General features: G+C 41.2%; 1 protein-coding gene across 1 annotated transcript in view; it reads left to right on the top strand.

The window, feature by feature from the left end:
* Window positions 1–14,044, top strand: part of LOC132820062 (FERM and PDZ domain-containing protein 1-like) — an 82,443-nt gene extending 68,399 nt beyond the window's left edge. Inside the window, exons 14-16 of the mRNA XM_060831980.1 lie at window positions 1,809–2,606; window positions 11,780–12,349; window positions 12,891–14,044. Of these exons, the coding sequence (XP_060687963.1) occupies window positions 1,809–2,606; window positions 11,780–12,349; window positions 12,891–14,044 (2,522 nt within the window). The remainder of the gene's footprint in view (window positions 1–1,808; window positions 2,607–11,779; window positions 12,350–12,890) is intronic.
* Window positions 14,045–26,647: the final 12,603 nt, after the last annotated feature.

Raw genomic sequence — 26,647 nt, 5'->3', positions numbered from 1 at the left:
TGTCCTCTTGTGGGTGAATCAAAAATTAGGGGTCACAGTTTTTAAAAGAATACAATCTTTTAGAGCAGAGATGAGTGGGCGGCACGGTGGCACAGTGGTTAGCACTGCTGTCTCACAGCGCCTGAGACCTGGGTTCAATTCCCGACTCAGGCGACTGACTGTGTGGAGTTTGCACGTTCTCCCCGTGTCTGCGTGGGTTTCCTCCAGGTGCTCCGGTTTCCTCCCACAGTCCAAAGATGTGCGGGTCAGGTGAATTGGCCATGCTAAATTGCCCGTAGTGTTAGGTAACGGGTAAATGTAGGAGTATGGGTGGGTTGCGCTTTGGCGGGTCGGTGTGGACTTGTTGGGCCGAAGGGCCTGTTTCCACACTGTAAGTAATCTAATCTTCAGGAGTGTTTTTCTTTCAGATGGTTGTTGGGGGCTGCGGTCATTAAATCCTTTTTAAGGCAAAAGTAGATAAATATTTGTTAAGCAGGAGAATGAAAGGTTATCACATGGAAGTGGGGAAATGGAATTTAAAGCACAAATAGATTAGTTATGGTTGTATTGATTGGCAGAGAAGACTTTATTGTCCAAGTGACTCACATCTGTTCCCAAGTAGTATGTGCTTACATAGTCATAAAGCCCTACTTCTTCTCTTCGCTTTCCGTTCAGTCAATTTCCTGGATGTAAAGGCTCAGTTCCTTTTCTCAGTGTAGATTTCCTGCTATGACATATCATCCGCACAGTCAGTAAAGATAAAAGGCAGCTCACCCACCATCCTCTCAAGGGCAATTGGGGATGGGCAATAAATGTTGGTCATCCAGCAATGTCCTCATCACATGAATTAATGTATGAAAAAACACAGTGTAAAGGACAGGAGGACTCTTCTCTCAGACCCTTTGAGATGTGTGCAGATTATTAGAAATCGAGGTTAACGGACTGTTCAGCTCCTGTGGGTGTTGTACCTAAGGGATGGTAACAATTTTCATGTCCATGCCAATCCTTCCATTAGACTGATCAGTTCTGTGGAGCGTTAGCGAGGTTTGTGATTATTGGCATCACTTTCAGACAGTGACTCTTTGCAATGAAGTTATGATAGAAAATAATCTCATGTCAGTTTAAACACGTTTCCCTCTCAGAATGATATCAGTAGCAGCAATCTGAGAGAGATGAGTGAATCACAGTTGAGACACAACTCACATTTTCCAATGGCATTGCTCACTCTGACTTTATGCCAGTTAGGTGAGTTTCAGTTGCTGATAGGTCTTGTTAAAATTCCAGAATTTAGGAACTTACCTTTTATCATATGTATCCGTAGGATCTAGAAAGTGTTGAAAGCTTATTCAAGAAATGTCTCAATCAGAAATATTGATCAAGAAATAGGATATCAAATTTTATTTACTGTAAAAGTTACTACTTTTCCTTTTAAATCATGAGTAATAGCCTGGCACTGTATTTGAGTGGTGTCCTGAAGCTGAATGAACACGTACAATTGGTATGACTTCAATATTGAAACTTTAACAGTTAAAGGCTCCACCCCAGGTATTTCCTTCAACTAACTCCTTGCAGACAGGAATATCCTGTTTTCATGAAGAAACTTATCCAAACAGACATTTTCAAGCAAAATAAATAACTTAAACAGAAAGGAAGAGCATAGAAGTTAATCATTGAAGTTTTTATAATTTTTTGTAATTCATTAATGGGATGTCATTTGTTGCCCATTCCTAATTTCCAGGAGGGCATTTTAAGATGGCAGAATTCAGTTTTTAAAGAAATATTAGATGGTTCCTTCATCTGACCTTAGACGTAACTTTTTTACTGTGCAGGTGACGAAGCCCAAGGATTAAGTGATTCAGAGTCATCATCAGACATTGAGTCTATAGATATCCACAAATTGAGAAATGGATTCATAGGGCCTCTGACTGAAGAAAATGAGGACATTGAGAACTCGGAAAGTGAGGCTACAGACAGTGACTGCTTACGGGAGAATATCCAGGAAGAGACCAGTTGCAGCACAGGGGATGTGTCTGATCTGAATGATGAAGCAACAAGTCAGGGAGGAGACTTTTGTGATAGAAGCTGTTCTGCTGACTCTATGGACGAACTGCAAATGGAGACTTCAGCTCCACACTCACATGGTGAGATTTCTGAAGATGATGACAAAGATTCCAACACCGAAGAGAGTGATGGTGAGCCAGTTACAAAGGAGCACTGTACCATGGAATTGAAAGACAGTTTTGAACAACCTTCAGCAGACTCCTTAGCCTCTACTCCGACCCTTTCTAAATGCTTTGCACGTTTTACAAAGGTGGTTTGCTCTATTCCTGACCTCAGCCAAAGTGAGAACCCATGCACTGCAGAAGTTTGCAACCAGCGCCCCAGGAACGAGGGTGACAGTTATGCAGAAGGGGACAAGTCTTGGAATTTGACAAGTCATGGCCTGCTCACTGAGTTTCCACCTGCTATTGATGGGGACTTATCCAGTGAGGTCCTCACTATCCCGATTCTGGCTCCTCTCCCTGACTTTCAGGACAACAGCTCTGATGACAAATTTTTCGATGCAGCTGAAAAGGTTACTCATGTGGAAGGTTCAGGTGACATCAAATTCAGTGGAACTGAAGCAGGTAGGTCTGACAGATGACAATCAGGTTTCCACTTGCTTCCATTTACCCCATACAACAAATTAAATGAAATCCAAAATATATTTGAACACATTTTCAAACATACTTAAGAATGATGAATAATTAAAATATATTCTGTGTTTATTTTAATTCACTTATTACATGTTACCAATGCACCTTTATATACCTGACTAGTGATGACACATGAGGAACAGGTACTGAGTTCCAGTGATGTGAAGAATCTGAATTAAACTGGCAATGATGAAATTATTGACATCCCCACAAGTTAAAAATTGCATCTTCAGATATAAATTCAATTTAGTCCCATTGTTGAGCTCATTTGAAAAAGTCAATTTTAAGTAATTGACATATCTGAGAATTACAAAGCTTCTAATCTCGAGACAATTAATCCCTGGTAAAGTCATTCAGTTTCTAAAGAAATAAACAGATAAAGCAATTTAAGAAAATTATACTTCACTAAAAATAGAAGAATTCACTAAAAAAATTTTCTCCAAATTAAAACTTTTTACCCTTGGTCTGCCTTTGATCATTTTCCAGACCAGTTTAGTGAAATCCTGGTCACTATTATGGAAATACTTTCCTGCTGATACTTCTTGAATCTGCCCTGCTTAGTTTCCAAAACCAAAATCCAGAACAGCCCTTGATCATCACAAAAGGGGATAAGAACAATGTTCCCTAATGGAGAGCCAGTTTGACTTTGGTGGTGGGAAAGTTTTTTGAAATGATAATCTGGCTCAGAATTAACAGTACTAGGATAAGTGTGAGTTATGTAAAGCAAGCATCAATTTAGAGCATAGAGAAATACAGCACGGAAACAAACTGTTCAGTCCAACTTGTCCATGCCAACCAGCTATCCTAAATTAATCTAGTCCCATTTGCCAGCACTTGGCCCATATCCCTCTAAACCCTTTTTATTCATATACCAATCCAAATGCCTTACAATTGTACCAGCACTTCCTCTGGCAGCTTATTCCATACACACACCACCCTCTGCATGACAAAATTGCCCAGTAGGTCCCTTTTACGTCTTTCCCCTCTCACCTTAAGCCTCTGCCTTCTAGTTTGGACTCTACAACCCTGGGGAAAATTCTTGTCTGTTTACCTATCCATGCCCACCATGATTTTATAAACTTTGATAACATCACCCTCAGTCTCTAATGCTCCAGAGAAAATAGCCCCAGCCTATTCAGTATGTTTAAAGGCAGATAATTTTTACATAACTTGTATAAGAGGGAATAAAGAGGATTGTTGAGGGTAATGCAGTTAATGTAATGTATATAAAGTGTTTGATAAGGTATCCTGATCCCTGATAAAGGGCTTATGTCCGAAACGTCGAATTTCCTGTTCCTTGGATGCTGCCTGACCTGCTGTGCTTTTCCAGCAACACATTTTCAGGTTTGATAAGGTATCCCAAAGTAGGTTTGCTGTCAAATTTGAAAACCTTGGAATACATGAAAATGAAATGTCTGAGGGACTCTAAATGGGTAGCAGTAATTACTTTTTTTGGTCTGGAGGGAGAAAGTGATCACTGCTGTTTCCCATGGTTAAAAAATAGGATCACTGTTTTTCTTGATAAATTTTAGACTTCAGTTTAAGCTTTAAGAGGATATGAAATGGCTGTGAAATGGACAGACATGTGGCAGATGACATGTAATGGATTTAATATTTTTATATGGTGAGTGTGTTCGATCCAGAACGTGTTACCTGAAGGTGTGGTGGAAATAGATGTAATCATGGCTTTCAAGAGATAAAGGGTGCAGGAAAGATTTATAAGATTGGTCTCAGGTATAAGGGATTCAAATTTGATCAGCAGTGTTGTACAAGTGAGACTGTTCACCTTCGAGAAGTGATGTTGAAAGGAAGAGCGATCTAGACAGGGCAGATACAAAAAAATCAGAGGAGGAATGGAGAACCTGAGGACTCAAATTTAAAATGACTGGTGAAGTAACAAAAGAGAACATGGAAAACCTTAATATGCAGTTGGTGGTGGTGGAGGAAGATTCAGTCATGTCTTTGAAAAGAGAGTTGATAGTAAAAGTTAAAAATCACACAACAGTGTGTTAAAGTCCAACAGGTTTATTTGGAAGCACTAGCTTTTGGAACGCTGCTCCTTCATCAGATGGTTCATCACAACCACCTGATGAAGGAGCGTCGCTCCGAACGCTAGTGCTTCCAATTAAACCTGTTGGACTATAACCTGGTGTTGTGTGATTTTTAACTTTGTACACCCCAGTCCAACACTGGCACCTCCACATCATTGATAGTAAAAAGTTCCAACACCGCACAGCCCAGATGGCCTCCTTCTTCATGGACCGCAGACTCCCCCCAGACGTGATCGACGATGCCCTCCACCGCATCTCCTCCACTTCCCGCTCCCCCGCCCTTGAGCCCCGCTCCTCCAACCGCCACCAAGACAGAACCCCACTGGTTCTCACCTACCACCCCACCAACCTCCGCATACAACGTATCATCCGCCGTCATTTCCACCACCTCCAAACGGACCCCACCACCAAGGATATATTTCCCTCCCCTCCCCTATCAGCGTTCCGCAAGGACCACTCCCTTCGTGACTCCCTCGTCAGATCCACACCCCCCCACCAGCCCAACCTCCACCCCCGGCACTTTCCCCTGCGACCGCAGGAAATGTAAAACTTGCGCCCACACCTCCACACTCACTTCCCTCCAAGGCCCCAAGGGATCCTTCCATATCCGCCACAAGTTCACCTGAACCTCCACACACATCATCTATTGCATCCGCTGCACCCGATGTGGCCTCCTCTATATTGGGGAGACAGGCCGCTTACTTGCGGAACGCTTCAGAGAACACCTCTGGGCCGCCCGGACCAACCAACCCAACCACCCCGTGGCTCAACACTTTAACTCTCCCTCCCACTCCACCGAGGACATGCAGGTCCTTGGACTCCTCCACCGGCAGAACATAACAACACGACGGCTGGAGGAGGAGCGCCTCATCTTCCGCCTGGGAACCCTCCAATCACAAGGTATGAATTCAGATTTCTCCAGTTTCCTTATTTCCCCTCCCCCCACCTTGTCTCAGTCGGTTCCCTCAACTCAGCACCGCCCTCCTAACCTGCAATCTCCTTCCTGACCTCTCCGTCCCCACCCCACCCCGGCCTATCACCCTCACCTTGACCTCCTTCCACCTATCCCACCTCCATTGCCCCTCCCCCAGTCCCTCCTCCCTACCTTTTATCTTAGCCTGCTTGGCTACTCTCTCTCATTCCTGATGAAGGGCTTATGCTCGAAACGTCGAATTCCTTATTCCTAAGATGTTGCCTGGCCTGCTGTGCTTTGACCAGCAACACATTTTCAGCTAGTAAAAAGGAGACCAATGGTAGTAGTTGATCAGTGAATGGGATAAGGTTATAAGGTTGTAAAGAATAGTTGAAAGGCTGAGAGTTGGGAGTGTTTAGAAAAAACACTGGGTGATCAAAAGCCAGGCGAGAAGTGTAAAAAGAATAGGAGAATGAACTAACCAGGAATTTAAAAGAAAATCTGTAAAGTTTTTAAATTTGTGAAGAAAGGAAGAGGGTGGCTCAAATAAATGTTGGTCCCTTGGAGGAAGAGACAGGAGAAATTATTATTTGTACCCATCTTCACAGTAGACTACACAAATACATAAGAGAACTGTTGATTAATCAAGGAGCTAACAAGGGTGAGGAATGTAAAAGTGATTAATATTAGTGGAGGAAATGAATTAGAGAAACTTAAGAGACTAAACGCTAACAAATCCTAAACTCTCTTGATCTACATCCTGGGATTTCAAAAGAGGTAGCTATAGAGATAGTGGGTGCAAAAGTTATGATTTTGCAAAATTCCATTTTAAAAACACCAGTCCAGCATATTAGAAGTAGGCAAATGTAACATTGCTCTTCAAGAAAGAAGGGAGAGGGAGAACAGGGTAGTTATCCTGACAACAGTTGCTGGGAAAATGTTGGAAACTATCATTAAGGAAGTCTTAATAATGCATTCAGAACAATATAAAAGGATAAGACAGCACCAACATGGTTTTAAGAAAAGGAAATGGTTTAATTAATTTATTAAAGCTTCTTGAGGATGTGATTACTGCTGTCCATTTTATTCTTGATTGAGTGACAGGAAACAGAGTAATGGCTGATGGATATTTTTCATCTAGAGTGAGGTTTACAATAGTGCTCCCCTTTGGTTGACACTGGGGATTTTTGTTGCGAGAGATATTTTCAAAGCTTGCAGATGTCACAAAATTCAGAAGAATTATAAATGTAAGAAGACAGTTCAGAAAACATTGACAACTTAGTGACGTGGGCATTTAGGGCAGATAAATTCAATGTAGAAAGGTGTGGGTGGTGCAGTTTGGTAGGAAAGAAATGGGCAAACAATATAAGATCTTCTTCCTATCGGAAAGATGTGGTGAAACTTGAAAGGGTTCAGAAATTATTTACAAGAATGTTGCCAGGGTTGGAGATTTTGAGCTATAGGGAGAGGCTGAATAGGCTGAGGCTGTTTTCCCTGGGGCAGCGGAGGCTGAGGAGTGACCTTATAGAGGTTTACAAAACCATGAGAGGCATAATAGGATAAATAGACAAAGTTTTTTCCCTGGTGGGGGGGTCCAGAACTAGAGGGCTTAGGTTTAGGATGAGAGGGGAAAGATATAAAAGAGACCTAAGGGACAACTTTTTCACGCAGAGGGTGGTACATGTATGGAATGAACTGCCAAAGGAAGTAGTGGAAAGATTGGGTTGGGATATCTGGTCGGCATGGACGAGTTGGACCAAAGGTTTGTTTCCTTGCTGTACATCTCTATGACTGTGATTCTATAAGAGATACAATTTTTAATGTCTGCAGGAGCAGAAAGAACCAGTTGTTTGTCTGCATAATTCACTAATGGTGCCATGACAAGTAGAAAGAGCTGTTTATGAAGTATGCAGTAATCGGGTCTTCATTAATACGGACATAGGGGTAGAGAGCAGGGAGGCTATTCTGAACCTATACAGGATACTAGGTATATCTCATTTGGAGGATGGCATACAGTTCTGGGTGCCACACTTTTAGAAGGATATGAATGCATTGGACAGAGTACAGAAAGGCCTATGAGAATAGTTTCAGCGATGACAAATTTCAGCTGTGAAGATAGATCCGAGAGGTTGAGACTGTTTTGCTGGAGAGGAGAAGGCTGTTGGGAGATTTGATAGAAGTTTTGGAAATTGTGAGTGGTGTGTACAGAATAGACAGGGAGAAACTTGTGCCTGCTCTTAAAGGGATTGACAACCAGAGGGTACACCTTTAAGGCATTTTGCAAAAAAAGCAAATGCAAAGTGAGAAAAATGAAATTCATGCGGCACATAGTTAGGATCTGGAATGCACTGCCTGGAAGTGTGATGGAGGGAAGGTGAATTAAAACGTTCGAGAGGGCATTGAACAATTATTTAAATTGAAAACAAATGTGCGGCATTGTGGAGAATAGGCAGGAGTCTGACACTAGGATAAAAAAGCTCAGACATCCAGTGCAGACTCAATGGGCCAATTGGGTATCCATCTGTACCATGACAATTCTGTGATTCCGTGTGGATGAGAAATTATTCACTTTGATAGTAAGAATGGCAAAGTAAATCTATAAAATGTTTGAATATTCGTATATAGAGAGACTTGGGTGTACTGGTGCATGGAACTCAGAAAGTTATCATGCAGGTACAGAAACAATTAAAGTAAAGGCTCTTTTACTTTTTTTGTAAGGTGATGGGAGTATAAGGATAAGGAAACAGAGGAGAATAAAGGGATTTTATAAATATGTTAAGGACAAAAGGGTAACTGGGGAGAGAATAGGATCTCTCAAAGATCAGCAAGGCAGCCCTATGTGTGGAACCACAGGAGATGGGGGAGACACTAAGTGAGTATTTTGCATCAGTGTTTACTGTGGAGAAGGACATGGAAGATATAGAATGTGGGGAAATAGGTGGTGACATCTTGAAAAAAAACATCCATTGTACAGAGGGGGAGGTGCTGAATGTCTTAAATGCATAAAAGTGTCTAAGTTCCCAGGACCTGATCAGGTGTACCCTCGACCGCTGGAAAGCTAGGGAAGTGATTGCTGGGCCTCTTGCTGAGATATTTGTATCATCAATAGTCACAAGTGAGGTGCCGGAAGACTGAAGGTTGGCAAACGTGGTGCCACTGTTTAAGAAGGACGATAAGGACAAGCCAGGGAACTATAGACCAGTAAGCCTGACCTCAGTGGTGGGCAAGTTGTTGGAGAGAATCCTGAGGGACAGGATTTACATGCATTTGGAAAGGCAAGGGCTGATTAGGGAAAGTCAACATGGCTTTGTGTGTGGGAAATCATGTCTCACAAACTTGATTGAGTTTTTTGAAGAAGTAACAAAGAGGATTGATAAGGGCAGAGTGGTAGATGTGATCTATATGGACCTCAGAAAGGCATTCGACAACGTTCCCAATGGGTGACTGGTTAGCAAGGTTTAGTCTCACGGAATACAGGGAGAATTAGCCATTTGGATACAGAACTGGCTCAAAGGTAGAAAACAAGAGGGTGGTGGTGGAGGGTTGTTTATCAGACTGGAGGTCTGTGACCAGTGGAGTGCCACAAGGATCGGTGCAAACTACATGATCATAAACAAGGCAGCATATGAAGTGCAAAACATGTAAGACAGCACCATAATTCCTGACACTTCAAGACAATAGTGTAATAAAAATGTAAAATAACCATTTGTAAGTAACTTCCATCTATCAGATCTTTAAAATTAAAATTAATACATCCCGGCATCATGTTTGAATACATTAGTGTCTCTAATTTGGATGTTCGTAATTCGGGGACCTCCCTCCCCCCTCCCCCCCCCTCCCCCCCCCCCCCCCCCCCCCACACACACACACACACACAGTGTAATAAAAGAATGATAATTAAGAAAACATTGTTCTAGCATTGTTCATGAAGAGCAGGCAGTTGAATGTTGTGACTGGTAATGTTGATATTGGTAATTGAATATATTTTTTCGAGAATTGTGCGTTTGCAGGCTGATTGAAGCTCCTTTGTCCTGATTTCTTTTTTAAGCAGTTTGCAGCAGAGAGGGATCTCTGTTTCAATGTTCGGTTAGCTGACTTGGAGCATTTCGAGTAAGAAAATTCCTTTACAAGCAACAAGGGTGACAATGGCATAGTTCTTCAATTGTGACCCTCACAGCCCAGTAATGCCTGAATGCTGGTCCACAGAAAGGCCTTCAGTACCACTAGTCCACTATTGTAGAGTTCAAACTGGCTACTTCATTCCTGTCCTTGTACATTATTTTCAGGGAGAAATACAAAACGTGTCTGTAATTTGCATGAGTGACTTGGTTTTGAGCAGGAGCTCATTGGCTCCTCCCATTATCGTCGTACTCACAAAAGATCACAGTTCAGTCTGTTCTTTTACTCCTTTCGCTGTCCTATCCCATCAATCCCACACTAAATCTTAGTCAGTTAATCTTTACATTTATATCTGCTGTCATTTTATCTCAGTAATTGTAGTCTTTTTAAAAAACACAGATTTTGGAAATAAGGACTAAAAATGTCCCCAGTATTGTTGATATTCTGAGCTGTGGTCTTGACAGGCACTTAACCTTCTGGAAATCGAAATACAATATATTCATCAGTTCCCTTTTATCCATGGGACATGTTCCTTCCTCAAAGAACTCTAATAGATTGGTTAAATGTGATTTCCCATTCACAAAACCACGTTGATGCTACCTGATTATTGAGAGTTTATCCAAGTGGCCTGTTATAACTTCTTTATAACTTCTGACATTTTCCCTGATGTTAAGCCTGTCATTCCCTGCTTCCTGCTCTCCTCCCATTTTGAGTAAAGAAACTACAATTAACTGTCTTCCAGTTTAATAGAATTTTTCCTGAATCTCAGGAAATATAGATAATCAAAACTAAGGCAACAACTATCTCACTGTGTGTTGGGGGCTGGGGTGGAAGGGAGGTCCCCGAATTACGAACATCCAAATTAGAGACACTAATGTATTCAAACATGATGCCGGGATGTATTAATTTTAATTTTAAAGATCTGATAGATGGAAGTTACTTACAAATGGTTATTTTACATTTTCCTGCATCGCACTCTGACTAGTCATTTCTTTTAATATTCTTGAATAAAGTCCATCAGGACCTGGGCACATGATGGAGGGCTTATGCCCAAAACATCCATTCTCCTGCTCCTCGGATGCTGCCTGACCTGCTGTACTTTTCCAGCACTACATCCTCGACTCTGATCTCCAGCATCTGCAGTCCCTCCTTTCTCCTAGATCTACAACTGTACAAATTGTGAAGGAGGGAGTCGGCCATCATGAATCACAGCAACATTCTAGCAAAGCTTGACCTGTTGAACCTAAGCAGAGCAAGCAGAAGTGCCATTTCCTTGTGACTTAATGGTTGGCTCCTAACTGCAACATAGCTTTCATTGAAAAAAAAGAAATGACATGTTGTTGAGCAGCTGAACTTGTCATTAACCGTGTAACATTCCTTGTTGCCAAGCAGCCAAACCCTAGTTCAGTCTACTGTCTCAAAGAGAGCTGAACCTGTAGACTATGTAGGAAGATAGTGTTGTAACTATTGTCAGGATAGTGGACATTTAGCAGCATGATATTCTAGGTATGGTTGCAGAACAGGAGTACATTTGTGATTTTGGTATATCTTCCCATTGAGGCACAATACTGGCAAGGGCACAAGCATTTAACCAATGAATCCTTGTTCCATTGAAAAATCCACTTATAAAAATTCACCCTAATGTGCCCCTAGAATCACTGGAATAAATCATTTCAAGGGGCAACTCTAGTACATAAAATACATTTGATATGCTGATCATAAAATAGAAAGGAAGATAGAAACTTGAGGTTTTGCTCCTTATCCATTATTCAATTCATTTTATTTAAGATAGGGCAGTTCTTCTTTGTATAGCTCTATTGGTATATTCAAGAATTTATTTCAATACAGGTTGAAAATCAATTAACAATAGAGGCCAGTGATTACATGTATATGCTAAGAGTCATGGAGATGAAAATTAAACTGCTCTGTTAACTAGCAGAATAGTCACTGTTGTTTGATGTTTGGAGAAAGGATAAACAATATGTCAACAAATTAAATATTTTCTTTTGTTTTCTTGGTAGAGTTGGAGTCTGCTAAAATTAAGGGGATTGAAGCAAAACAAAATGTGCAGATAAGTCCAAGTCTTTATGGCACAGGATTGGACATCAAATCTGTTGAATGCATCAAAGGTAAACCAGAAGAAATAAAATACACAACCACAGGAAAAAGACATTTTGCATCTGATGACGTGTATGATGTAAAAGCTGTTCAATTGCAGCGTCATTCAAACAAACATGGAGATCGTATGCGTTGTAATGAAAAGAAACATGTTAAGACAAAAATGCATCGATGGAATGCTCTTTCTTCTTTGACAAGTATCGAAAATGAACCTGCCTTGTTGGAAACTAAGCCTGTTGGTCCATTAACATCCATTTCCACCTGTGCCAATAAAAAGGTCCAATCAGATTTAATGGAAATGGAGCCAGATACCATGGAAACAAAGTCAGTCACAGAAACAATACCAGTCACTACTCCAGTTTCAGTCAGACGTTACCCATGTGATTCAGGCATGAGAGAGGAATGTGCTTCTCATACAGAGACTAAAGCAGGAGAAAAATTAAACATTTCTCTTAAAGCTCAGCTGCCTGGAGGTGACTGCACCAATGTGGAGGAGTGTTCAAGTCCTTCAGGAGTAATTCTAGAGCTTGCTCATGCATAACAGAAGATAAGATGCATAATGTTACCACTGTGTCTTGCCCTGATGAACAACAAACCATGAACACAATTAGCATGAAAGTCAAAGGGCAAGGTGAAGCAATTGTCAAAAACAACACAGTCCTAGAAATGGGAGATGAACGTGCTCAGTGGATGAACAAGGATCAAGTAAACTCCAAGGAAAATATGTTCATCTCTGAAGAAGTGGTTAAAAATAGTCAAAGAAGAGGATCATGTTACCAAAATGATGATGGCAGTATAGCTTCACGGATGTATTCTGTGGTGTCTACAGAAGATCTGACAGCACTGACAGAAAACTCAGTTCTGGAAGAGGAAATCTCCAGCAGGAGGAACTCATCTAAGACAGACAAAGCAAAGATGCTTACTCCCTTGACATATCCAGGTTTCGTCTGAATTTAAACCGAGTCTCCTTTAAGACATTCGGCATGTTTAAACATTTAAAATCACCACACTTAGAACCAAAGATTGAAACTTGCGCAGTGAGGGCTCTTAACATTTCTGAGTGCAACACGGAGCCTGCAGAAGACAGCTCGAAAGATGACTTATCAAAAACAGAACAGATCTCTAACCAGACTGAGGCAAGTATAACTGAGATCAGTACATCAATAATTTGCCCTCAAGATAGAAACCTTCCTCGGGAAATATCTTCACTGACAAATACACCAAGGCAGCTTTGTGAAGTAGACAACTCAACCATTCAGGAATCTGCAACTGCAACTCAGCAAAATGAATGTCCCTCCACCAAACTGAGCTGTCTCCAACAAATAAAAAATAAACACAGTTTGAATGTTGACTCCAGAGTTCAAGCTATCCTCACAACTGACTGGGATAAGGAAATAGATGAACAGCTCCCAATGAGTGATGAGGACACGTGTAGCTGTAAGATGGTATATGGGAATCGTTTTCGAGCACAGGGTACTGATGTTAATGACGAAAGCAAAGATTTTGCATATTCCATATGGCAGTGTTCACCGAAGACCACCCCACCTGATTCAGAAAACTACCTCTCTCAATACCTCACCACATTTACTGGGCAAAGTGAGAAATCCATGCTTACCAGTTGCTCCTTTGATTTTCCTAAAACTGATCTTACACCGAAGCTTGAAGGCTCCATTCTGTCACAATTCAAGGCTGAAAGATATAGCATGCCGAATGGGTTCCATCTGATACGGAACGATATCGTGGAGCTACTCAATGTGCTGAAAGAATTCCCCAGAGAAAGTCATATTGAGGAAGAATGTGCAATACTTACTTCATCAATAAAGGAGAAATTATATATTGAAAGTGGAAAACTGATGTCTGCTGGCCAGAAGGGCATTAAAGTAGACCAGGCTCCTGTGGAGATGCTCCTGGGAGTTTCTGAAAGTTTCCAGGCCCTCATACAGCTAACAGCAACATGTCTCCAGTTCACGACCTGCATGCATTGCGCAGAACGTCATGCCGAAGTGGTCAATAACTTAAAAGAGGTTTCTTTGACTTATAAAACCTTTGTGAGAATCTCTCAGGATGCATGCAGCAGGAAGTGTGATGACTTAAGCATGAAACTCCTGGCTCAGCAGTGTAATGCACTGACTGCTGATGTTTTCTGCCTGACGCAGTCATTCAAATAATATACCCCTGAAACAGAAAACAGTGTTTGTAAAGTTTGGGCCATGAGAGAATATTATTAGAACAATTTAAAGAAAGATGTAGAATTGTGTGACAAGTACATGATATGCACTAAACTCATCCCCTGGAAAAGCATGTGCACTACAATATGACACTTTGATTGGCATTGGCCATATGACTAATAACAATCAGAACTGATGCAAGACATGTCCTCTTTCTATGGTAATGTAGTACTCTGCTGATTCTTCAGACTTCTACATGCATCATATAGACAGTATTTTAATGCTGCCCTTTCAAACTGAAACTTTGGTCTGAATTCATTCCATTGACTGTTGGGAATCTGAAGGTTTCAGGGGCTTCCCATCGTGTTTCCAGAGGACCAGGCCATGCTACAAAATTCCATATAATTTGATATGAGTTGATACCAAATAAGCAATCTCCTCCAGAGAGCTCTCAAAATGAAAATATTATGTCTGCCCATATGTGCCTGTGCATGAGTGCAATTGTGTATGTCTGCAGTGTGTGTGTGTGTGTGTGTGTGTGTGTGTGTGTGTGTGTGTGTATGCATGTGCATGTGCATGCTGAGGTAAGAAAGTGCTGCCTTGAGACTGTAGATAAAGTTGGCAGTGAAAAGTAATAGAAATATAAGAATTTTCCTTTAGCATCTATCTCTGTTCTGTTGTTTGATATTAGCATTAGATACTTTAAGCTGTAGAATGTTTCAGTCTTTGAATTTGACATTGTTTGTTGCAATAGAAAATATATGATATTAAAGAATCCTATTTCCACAATACAGTGTTAAATAGTGATCATTGGATTTCCTCAGGATGGCGGGAGGCAGGTTGCAGTATCTATCACTTGCTGGGTTTACAAGAAAGGCATTCTTAGTTAGTTGATATATTTGTGTAATTTCTATCTGAATCGAAAGAGGCTAGGATTTTAGGATACAGAGCTTAAATGGGCAATGCTGCGAAAGATCATTAATTCTCTCAGTGGTTTATAACAACAGAAAAATTTAAATTATCAGCTCACCAATTCTTTTGACATGCCAATGCTGATTATATCAAGATAGAAGCCATTATTTGTCACATACAAGGCTGTAAAAATTCTAAGTTTCTTTGTAATTATACACATGGTCTGGGACTAACTCCTTGATGCACAGCACCAAAAGAGCTCTTGAACACAATTATGTTATACTGAGGCTAACAACTTGCCCATCATTAAAACTAAGGTATTGAAAATTGTCGCTTGCAATTCTGGGTCTACAGTTTCCCTACAATTATCAGTCCCTGGATGGGGAGTGTTGGTTTAAGGAATCACCTTTGTGATAATGGATGCCCAAGACAGCTTTTAATCAGAAAATTTTCCTTGTTTTTTCTTTTAATGGTTCAAAACTCAAACAACCTTGAATAAAAAAGCAACAAAGACTATACTTTCACAGAAGCACATTGTTGTATGTACAGAGAAAGTCATACTTTCAAACATTTTATTTTCTCTTTCAGCTATAATTCACATAAACTGATCTTTGCTCCTAAGCTGGAAGTTGCGTTTTTTCAGTGACCTATCACTGGAGAGTTGCATAATCCAAGAACTAACAGTGTCCTACTCGCAGTCATTTCCTCACTAATCATTGATGGTCAATTTCCATGGGTTTGGGAAGAGGAGATTCTCATCATGTGGTTAAAAAGCCATATTCATTTCAGAAAATGACTGAAAACATTGTTTCTGCTATTTGAGGATTTCTGTAGGGATATTTACAGACCACATTGACATTGATATTTACAGGAAACACGTATGATGATCGCCTGCATAAGTGACGTGATTAGCTCATGCTATTACAGTAGCAAGAAATTTCACCACGGGTGATTTAAAACGCAACTTGATCTTTATAATCTAACAAGAGTGGGGGAATTCAAAAGGTGAGAGGAGAAAGATTTAAAAGGGACTTGAGAGTCATATGTAGAATGTACTGTCAGAGGAAGTGGTAGATACAGGCACAGTTACAAAATTGAAACAACATTGGACATACACATGATTGAGGGATAGGGGCCAAACACAGGCAAGTGGCACTAGTTTAGTTTGAGAAACTTGGTCGGCATGAATGATTTGTACCAAAAGGTGTGTTTCCATGCTAAATGATTTTATGACTCTAAGTTAACATGTATTTATTATTATTAAAAAGAACTGTGATTTTAGGCATAATCTATGGGGACCACAGACATGTCTGTCTGTTGCAGAGTTCCATGTGGTTATACAATTTGAAGGATACTTGTCTGCATTAAGCATAGCAAAGCAAAAATTCAATCCTTTATGTGCAGGATTTGAATGTCCATTGTTCATTTTATTCTACCCCAGATACTAGTCATCCAGCCCAGTAAGCAAATCAACCCTCAGAGAGAGATATAAAGCACATCAATAAGATCATTATAAGGGACAAGGAATAATCCTTTTAGCTTACGATATTGATTAGTATGAATTCATACTAAGTCTTATTCACAGACTTCTACATAAAGTTAGTGAAATTACAGCTGGAAATGACAATGGCCACACCTTTGAAATAAACTTACACATATCCTGAAGAAGGGCTTATGCCCGAAACGTCGAATCTCCTGTTCCTTGGATGCTGCCTGACCTGCTGCGCTTTTCCAGCAACACATTTTCAGCTTTAAAATGTGTTACCAGTGATCACAGATTACTTGTATATTGCAGGAAACAAACTCCTGCTGTTGGCATCACCTTGCATCGCAAGCCAACCATCCAGCCAACTGAGCTAAACTGACCCCCAATTCATATCATGCAGGACTATACATTAGCACTGTCAATTATTCTTAGCTTCTCTTTTTGTGAATTGCGCATGGTGAGGAGGTAGCTATTTGTAACTTTGTCACCGTGTTGGCATTTAATGTGCACTATAGCTTTCTTACAAGCATTGTCATTAATGCAGTGTTTGTACAATCTATATATCCAGTTTTAGTTTTGATTGCTTCTTTTGTTCATTTTGCCTTACCACTTGCAAAGAACTCTGGGGCCGCTGAGCACTCTCAAAACTCTGCCTTTTTCAGCAGCAGATTAACTGTAGTGGATAAAATTGGATCTTTGGAAAAAGATGGTCTGAGCAATGCATGAGTATGTGGTTGAAAGCTCTTCTTGGGGTCAAATATGAGGTCAAAGTTGCAAACAATCTGTTTTGGATCTCAAATAGTTGCTAGAGAGAAAGAGGGAGAGAGATGAACCATAGCTAGTGAACAGAGTTTGGAATGGCACATCAGTTTTCTCAATATTTAACTGGCGAAAATTTCTGCTCTTGAAAGTCAGAGTCAAAAAGTGTGGGGCTGGAAAAACACAGTCAGGCAGTATCTGAGAAGCAGGGGAAATGACATTTTAGGCAAAAGCCCTTCATTAGGATGCTGTCTGACAGACTGTGCTTTTTCTGCTCCAGACTCTTTGACTCTGATCACCAGCATCTGCAGTCCTCACTTTCTCCCAATCTTGAAAGTCAGTCAGATCATTAATTAGCAACAGTGCAGCAGTCAAGAGAGATTGTGGTTAGGTAGAGTTAAGTGTTGACAATATATCTTTTTTATAATAATGTGGTTAAGAAGCAGCATATCAATGTGAAACAGGAGGACACCGAGGATAGATTCTTGGGGGCATGAAAGATACTGACATGAGCAGTGATAGCATGGATCTGTTTCTTTGGAGGACTTGACTATTATTCTTAAAAATGTATGACTGAGGCCAAATACAACAACATAGTGTTTTTCCACAAACCCATGCTCTGTAAGAATATCTAGGAACTCCCTCCCTTACACCACCATGGATCTACCCACAACGCCATCAATTGCTGGCCCCAGCCAACAAAACCCACATCCTGTAAATTCATTTTTAAAGTGTCTCAGACTTTAACATTTTGTTCGAGTTGGACTGTCTGCATGTTCGTTGATCATTTTCTGGTACCATTTTCTTCTTTTTCTGAACAATGTTTGTGTACACGTAGTTGGGGGTGGTAGTGCGGGGTGATTGTGTGGGAGGGAAGAACTACGGGGACTTGACTTCAAGACCTTGAAGCTACCGGTCAGGATGAACTGTTGCCATAAGGAGTAGCACAAAATTTATCACAACTATTTGACAATCTTAGCAAGTTGATTTGAAATTAATGATCAAAGATTTTGCTGTAGTGAGGAGAAGATATCTTGAACACCCCATTTCCTGCAAATATCTTGGAAGGGGCATTGTATACTGCAGACCATTGTTAGACACAATTCGTTGAGGTACACCAAGCATACTGAATATGGTGGTCAATGTTTCAGCAACCAGTACATTATGGGTATCTTTATTTGGCTAAGAAAAGGAACTGGATGGAGGTTTGCTCGCTGAGCTGAAAGGTTCATTTTCAGATATTTCATCAACACACTAGGTAACGTCTTTAGTGAGCCTCCAGATGAAGTCTTGCTGATGATTCCTGCTTCCATTTACATGTTTGGGTTGGTGATGTCATTTCCTGTTCTTTTTCTCAGGAGATGGTAAATCGGGTCCAAGTCAATGTGTTGTTGGTAAAGTTCTGGTTGGAATGCCATGCTTCTAGGAATTCCCGTGTGTGTCTCTGTTTGGCTTGTCCTAGGATGGATGTGTTGTCCCAGTCGAAGTGGTGTCCTTCCTCATATAAGAATAATAGTGAGAAAGTGTTATGTCATTTTGTGGCTAGTTGATTTTCATGTATCCTGGTGGCTAGTTTTCTGCCTGTTTGTCCGATTTAGTGTTTGTTACAGTTCTTGCATGGTATTTTGTAAATGACATTAGTTTTGCTTGTTGTCTTTATAGGCATCATAGTAACCCACACACCCACCAACACACTAAAACAACAGCTAATGAACTTGAAAGGCCCTATACAGAAAACAACAAAACTAATGTCATTTACAAAATACCATGCAAGCACTGTAACAAAAACTACATTGGACAAACAGGCAGAAAACTAGTCACCAGGATACACGAACATCAACTAACCACAAAACAACATTACCGTCTCTCACTGACATCCTTGAATACAGATGAGGAAGGACACCACTTTGACAGGGACAACGCATTCATCCTAGGACAAGCCAAACAGAGACACACATGAGAATTCCTGGAAGCATGGCATTCTAACCGGAATTCTAACAACAAACACATTGACTTGGACACCATTTACCACCCCTGAGAAAAAGAAATGGAAATGATATCAACAATCCAAAGAAACCAAACATATAAATAGAAAGCAGGAAGCATCAGCAATGCTTCGTCCAGAGGCTCACTGAAGATATTACCTAGTATGATGACAAAATGTCTGAAAATGAACCTTCCAGCTCAGTGAGCAAACCTAGATTCAGAACCTCAACCTGAGCTACAAATCTTCTCAAAACTCACTTAGAAAAGGAAGCTTAGTGAATTAGTCTGTTGTCAGAACGTCTTGTATAATTGCTCAGAAAGTGTATCATGCATAGACGGCATCATGTTGTGCTACTTTCCTGAGTAGATCTCATGAAAGATGTGTAAAGACATATGCACTTATACCAGTGTCAGTCCTGGCATATAGCACATGTGGCCCATTCTATAAGGGATCTATCACTTAAATGGGAAAAAAAGCTTCTGAGTTGTTGACATGCTGGTTGATTGGCAAGACTTTGTTTGAGGGAGGTGTTACCATGGAGAATGAACCAATGAATGAGGTCTGATAGTTAACTACCAAGCATCAGTTAAAATTTAAACCAGGCAGGTCGACTGATCAAGGAATTGCCTTGAGAAATTAACCAGAGAAAAGATGTCATCTAATTTATTGAATTGAAACAGGTGCAGTGTGTGTGTACATTGCTTCGTTCTGCAAAAAAAGGACATTGTGTATTAAGATATGTAGCGTCCAGTGCATGCAAGTGGACCACATTATGTGCCTGACTACCAATCTTAAATTGTTTGTCAGTATAATTCTTTTCATATTCAGCTTACTTAACATATTACGACTTCCTGAGATAGCATTCACTGTCAAGCTCCCTAGCAGTCACTAGATTAGATTCCCTACAGTACAGAAGCAAGCCCTTTGGCCCAACAAGCCCAAAGAGTCCAAACCCATTCTCCTACATTTACCCCTGCCAAATGTACCTAACAATTTAACATGGCCAATTCACCTGACCTGCACATCTATGGATTGTGGAAGGAAACCCACGCAGACACGGGGAGAATATGCAAATTGCTTGAGGTTGGAATTGAACTCAGGTCTCTGGCATTCTGAGGCAGCAATGCTAACCATTGAGCCACCATGCCACCCTAGTCAATCACATAGTTATTGCCAAGCAGAAGGCCTTTGTTAATGACAACTGGCCGCTATTACACAGGCCATTTAGCTACAGATGCCAGCTGAATCTCCCTTTGCACATCCCTTGACTATAGCTGAACAACTTTAAAAAAGTGTGTCTTTTTCTCTGCAATTTCAAATTCTAAATGACTACCAAATGATTAATTAAAAACTTGAAGTGCGGAATATAAATAGCAAGGAAAGAATAAACCATGGATGTTAAAGAAGATTTCAATCGATGCCTCATTTCCAACTACTGCATACGGAAACAACTACCCTGAATTTCTGATACATAACGGCTATTCCAGGCTACCCCTGTGATAATAACAAATAGCTTTATGCATTAAACAAGTCATGGATGCATCATTTACTCCAACAAGCCAACTCTCCACTGGAAAATGACAAAGACATAGCAGGGCTCTACAATTTGACAAAATGACAAAACTCCCCCATGACCAGTGAGTTATAGATATAATGCACCAATGTTTTTTAATCCAAGGACATATTTGTGACAGGTAAGAATTTCATCTACTGAATCTCAATCTTGCTCAGATCCATTGACATTACATTGTTGATATGAGTACTTGCTTTTCTGGAAGCTGCGGAAATGCCTTCATTGCATGAATATCCATGTTCACTGGCATTCTTCAACTGAGAAAGCCTCGAGGTATTTAACTCTTGAAGAAGCATGAAACCTACCCAAATTCCAGATTGTAAGCTCTTAAATTAGAAGGGGGAAAACATTGCCCAGAGACCACCTCCAGCATGAAGATTAAGCTGACAATCAACAAAACAAGGGGCCAGCTCATTTCAATTGCAGTAGACATGTCCTTTCACCAACTTTTCACTCAAGATTTCAATTCAGCAGAAAACCTGAGCTACACATCACATTTAGAGAGCATATTTTATACCAGGAAATAAAGCCATCTAAGTAAAATGTGTCTAGGATGTCACAGCTCAGAAATGATTTGGAGATGCTGGTTTTGGACTGGGGTGTACAAAGTTCAAAATCACACAACACCAGGTTACTGTCCAACAGGTTTAATTGGAAGCACAATAGCTTTCGGAGCACTGCTCATTCATCAGGTGATGAAGGAGCGTTGCTCCGAAAGCTATTGTGCTTCCAATTAAACCTGTTGGACTATAACCTGGTGTTGTGTGCTTTTTAACTTTGTACAGCTCAGAAAGGCTAACATATTTTACAACTGTAACTATTCTACATTTTCCCTTGCTATCTCTTTTAATTCTTCATCTGGGCTGCATCTCTAAAGAAAATAGTTGATACTTTTGTAGCAATGTTAATGTCAAGGTGTAAGTATAATTATAGCTATTTTGTCATCAAACACAGCACAATGAAAACAGTAAAGGCCATCAAATTACTTAGAAAATTAAATAATGTGCTCTAGTATTGTTTGAAGAATAAATGTCAACCAAGACACTGTGATAACTCCCGTAAAATCAGATTATTTTACATTCACCTGTAAAGATAGATATCTTACTTTACTATCAAATCCTAAAGACAGTGACAAACAATTAGGCACTGTATTAATCCCGCAGCACCACACTGAAAGTTTAGTCAAAAGGACATGAGTTGCAATTATCATACTTGACAAGGAATTAAGTACTTTTGAAATGTAGTCACTGTTGCAATATGGATAACATAGCAGCCAACTGATAAACAGCTATGCTCTACAACTAACAAAATCATATAATCTGTTGGCGGGAGGATAAAATATTGGCTAGATCTCCTTCAAATACTGCAACACAATGGGATCTTTTACAGCCACTTTTGAAAACGCAGACTGCCAACAAGCTGGATACCTTCAGTAAAAAAGTGATGTTAGTCTGGAGATTGGAATATGAACCTTCAGTCTTCTAACTGAAAGGCCAAGGAAGTACAAGTGAGACACAGCTGACTGCCTAAGATTGGCTATTCACATGTCTGGGAGAAGACTTCAACTTTCGATCTTTTAACTCAGGTGCTATTACTGAACCAATGCTGACACTTGCTGAAAGACATACACTGTCCAACTGATTATTCTTCATATGTGAGCCGAGGCAGTGAACCATGGATTTTGCTTATACCATCTGTTTGCTGTTGTGACATACATTGAATAGTTGGTATCAGAAAATAGGCAGAACTCCTGTTGGTTTAGAAATTCATCGTATTTGTATTTAGAAATGGTTTCCAGTGAAAAGATGGGAAGTATAACTGCTCAGCTGTGCTGGTAGGTAGAAAATCAATCCAAGTTCCATCTATCCAGAGATCCTTGCTGGGAGGCTTGACATTGAGTGTGACCAGGCTCAACTGTTATACCCTAAAAGATAAATGGTCCACTAACATTCACTGCCTGGAGTCACACATGATGAAGCTGCATTTTGTCAGGGTGCAGTTTAGACCGACATTGTCGTGATAGCATGAGAAAAAAATGGCATAGAAATATTAACGTGCTTCTTCATTTTAAATCAATCTTTCAGCTGGACTCTTCGCTACAAATCTTCAATCATCTGAATCCATATTCATCAGATGATTCATCCTCATAAAAAATGTTTAAATAGGACATCATAAATAGCTACTTGAATATTGCGGTTTAGAACTTATTTCAGATACTACATGTTTTTCATGGCTGAATAGTGTCTCAATGTTCCTTAAACAGAGGATAGAGTATACAGTATGAATATTTTATAGGATGAATCAAGTGCAGGATAAATTAATCACCAAAACATATAATTTGATAAGACTTGAAAATATACGGGAATTGAAATTTATAATTGTCTCACATGCATTTCTTCTGATGCAGGCAGCATGCCAATGTTGTATTTTTTGTTAATTTAAAGGATTTAGTCAAAATTGAGTGCACTGTTGAGTGGCTGCATGTCTCAGTCTGGAGTACGAAATCTTGAGAGGATGATATAATTTCAAGATTACTTGTGATACCTGAAGTCAATCTATGCCTCTTAAAAGGAAAGCACATTTTGATTAGAATTGGAAGACAGTTTACTCTGAGAAGGAAACAAACAATGGCATTGGATGACAGAAAGCATTCTCCAAGGTTCTGTGACATAGCAGTGGAAGCTAATGGACAGGGAAAGAGAGATCATTTATCCATTAGGAAACAGAAGCTCCTTAAGACAGACACTTCTAACATAATGGGAACAGTTAGCTGTCACTGTCTATAGTGTTCAATAGTTTGATGCACCTGTGTTTGACTATATTATTTTATCCATTGATTTGTGTAGTTGTCCTTGAGTGTGTAAGTATGTGCATGGAACTCAAAATAAAACTGAAAATGTTCCATAGAAAAGCTTGGTCATCTCATTATATATAAATACTGTTAGTTCTGAGATATTTTAAAGTATTGTGGATTTAGAACAATTACCATCTCTGCATTGTTCTGCAACAAATAAGACATCAAAGGTACACAGGGAGCTGACAAATATATAACATTGTCAGGTTCAGCAGTGTAACCCTGAAGATCACATGCAATACCACCAGATGTTCAATGACCTCAGTACTAGCCAAAATCAGTGAATGTGTCTTCAACTGTTGTGTCCTCACAATAGAACCTTTAGCTCACATCTTGACACAGTTCTGTCCCCTTCAGTCCAAGAACTCCCCACCTACGTTCGGGACACCACCCACGCCCTCCACCTCCTCCAGGATTTTCGCTTCCCCGGTCCCCAACGCCTTATTTTCACGATGGACATCCAGTCCCTGTACACCTCCATCCCCCATCACGAAGGACTCAAAGCCCTCCGCTTCTTCCTTTCCCGCCGCACCCCAACCAGTACCCTTCCACTGACACCCTCCTTCGACTGACTGAACTGGTCCTCACCCTGAATAATTTCTCTTTTCAATCCTCCCACTTCCTCCAAACTAAAGGAGTTGCCATGGCCACCCGCATGGGCCCCAGCTATGCCTGTCTCTTCGTAGGATATGTGGAACAGTCCATCTTCCGCAACTACACTGGCACCATCCCCACCTTTTCCTCCGCTACATCGATGACTGTATCGGCGCTGCCTCGTGCTCCCACGAGGAGGTTGAACAGTTCATCAACTTTACTAACACCTTCCATCCCGACCTCAAATTCACCTGGACTGTCTCAGACTCCTCCCTCCCCTTCCTAGACCTTTCCATTTCTATCTCAGGCAACCGACTCAACACAGACATCTACTATAAACCGACTGACTCCCACAGCTATCTGGACTACACCTCCTCCCACCCTGCCCCCTGTAAAAACTCCATCCCATATTCCCAATTCCTTCGTCTCTGCCGCATCTGCTCCCAGGAGGACCAGTTCCAACACCGCTCAGCCCAGATGACCACCTTCTTCAAGGACCGCAGATTCCCCCCAAACGTGGTAGACGATGCCCTCCACCACATCTCCTCCACTTCCCGCTCCTCCGCCCTTGAGCCCCGCCCCTCCAACCGCCACCAAGACAGAACCCCACTGGTTCTCACCTACCACCCCACCAACCTCCGTAGACAGCGTATCATCCGCCGTCATTTCCGCCACCTCCAAACAGACCCCACCAACAGGGATATATTTCCCTCCCCTCCCCTATCAGCGTTCCGCAAAGACCACTCCCTTCGTGACTCCCTCGTCAGGTCCACACCCCCCACCAACCCAACCTCCACTCCCAGCACCTTCCCCTGCAACCGCAGGAAATGTAAAACTTGCGCCCACACCTCCTCCCTCACATCCCTCCAAGGCCCCAAGGGATCCTTCCATATCCGCCACAAGTTCACCTGTACCTCCACACACATCATCTATTGCATCCGCTGCACCCGATGTGGCCTCCTCTACATTGGGGAGACGGGCCGCTTACTTGCGGAACGCTTCAGAGAACACCTCAGGGACGCCCAGACCAACCAACCCAACCACCCTGTGGCTCAACACTTTAACTCTCCCTCTCACTCCACCGAGGACATGCAAGTCCTTGGACTCCTCCACCGGCAAAACATAACAACACGACGGTTGGAGGAAGAACGCCTCATCTTCCGCCTGGGAACCCTCCAACCACAAGGGATGAACTCAGATTTCTCCAGTTTCCTCATTTCCCCTCCCCCCACCTTGTCTCAGTCGGTTCCCTCAACTCAGCACCGCCCTCCTAACCTGCAATCTTCTTCCTAACCTCTCCGCCCCCACCCCACTCCGGCCTATCACCCTCACCTTGACCTCCTTCCACCTATCACATCTCCATCGCCCCTCCCCCAAGTCCCTTCTCCCTACCTTTTATCTTAACCTGCCTGCCACCCTCTCCTCATTCCTGATGAAGGGCTTATGCCCGAAACGTCAAATTTCCTATTCCTTGGATGCTGCCTGACCTGCTGTGCTTTAACCAGCAACGCATTTTCAACTATATTCAATGCACCACTGTCTTAATTTAAGTGCCAATAATCTCAATCAATAGTGACTTACACTGCACATTCATAGCATTGCCCTCACCATTGCACACTTGGTGTTACAGCCTCATACACATATCTTGCAGCACAGGTATTAGCAGCTTAGAATTGATTATCGCAAAAAGGCAATTTACAGTTTTTGCTTCCAAGCATCAATTATTTTTCTTGCAGATATTGAACGATATGAAAGAAGTACATCAGAGTGTCCTTCCAGTAATATTGGATCCACAATCTCTTCTTTCCCTTGAAGATGACATTGCAGCAGAAGGAGGGTTAAGGTGGAACTTCTACCTGTCACCGACCCTTTCATGATAATGACTAAGTTTCACATATTGCAGCTTACGCAGCCACACTCTAGGTGAGAACTTCATTGTTGTACAGGAAAATAGGATGATCTGTAATGAAGAACCTACTGTAGAGAAGCAAGAGGATGAAGTCCATTTAAAATCAGCATCAGCATAAAGGATTTTTAAATGAAGCTCTCAGGCAGGATTTAATGACTCCCACTGGGTCTTCTCTAAGTAATCAAACAGTAGGCCTTCTGACAGTAGTCCACATCAATGCTCGTAAGAACCCAGGAATCTTGCCTTTGGAGCCTGCTTCATCATTGGGACCTGATTTAGTTGCGGCCACTTTGCCGTTTGCCCTCTTAAACCTTACCCTTGTATATCAAAAATCTACTTAACTCGGCTAAAACAAATTCATTGACTCAGCCTCCACTACTCTGCAGTTAGGCCAAGGGGAGAGGGTAACACTGCTGTCAGGTTGTTACTGCAGAGGTCATGTATGAGGTCTGCAGTGAAGGAAACATCAGAAGTTGGAAGGATGACCTATAGAAAAGGCTGATGAGCCTACAGACAGAAATGTATAATG

The sequence above is a fragment of the Hemiscyllium ocellatum genome, chromosome 11 (genome assembly GCF_020745735.1).
Source record: "Hemiscyllium ocellatum isolate sHemOce1 chromosome 11, sHemOce1.pat.X.cur, whole genome shotgun sequence".
Taxonomy (NCBI): Eukaryota; Metazoa; Chordata; class Chondrichthyes; order Orectolobiformes; family Hemiscylliidae; genus Hemiscyllium; species Hemiscyllium ocellatum.
Note: the sequence above shows the minus strand (reverse complement) of the source record. Positions and strands in the feature narration are given on the sequence as shown.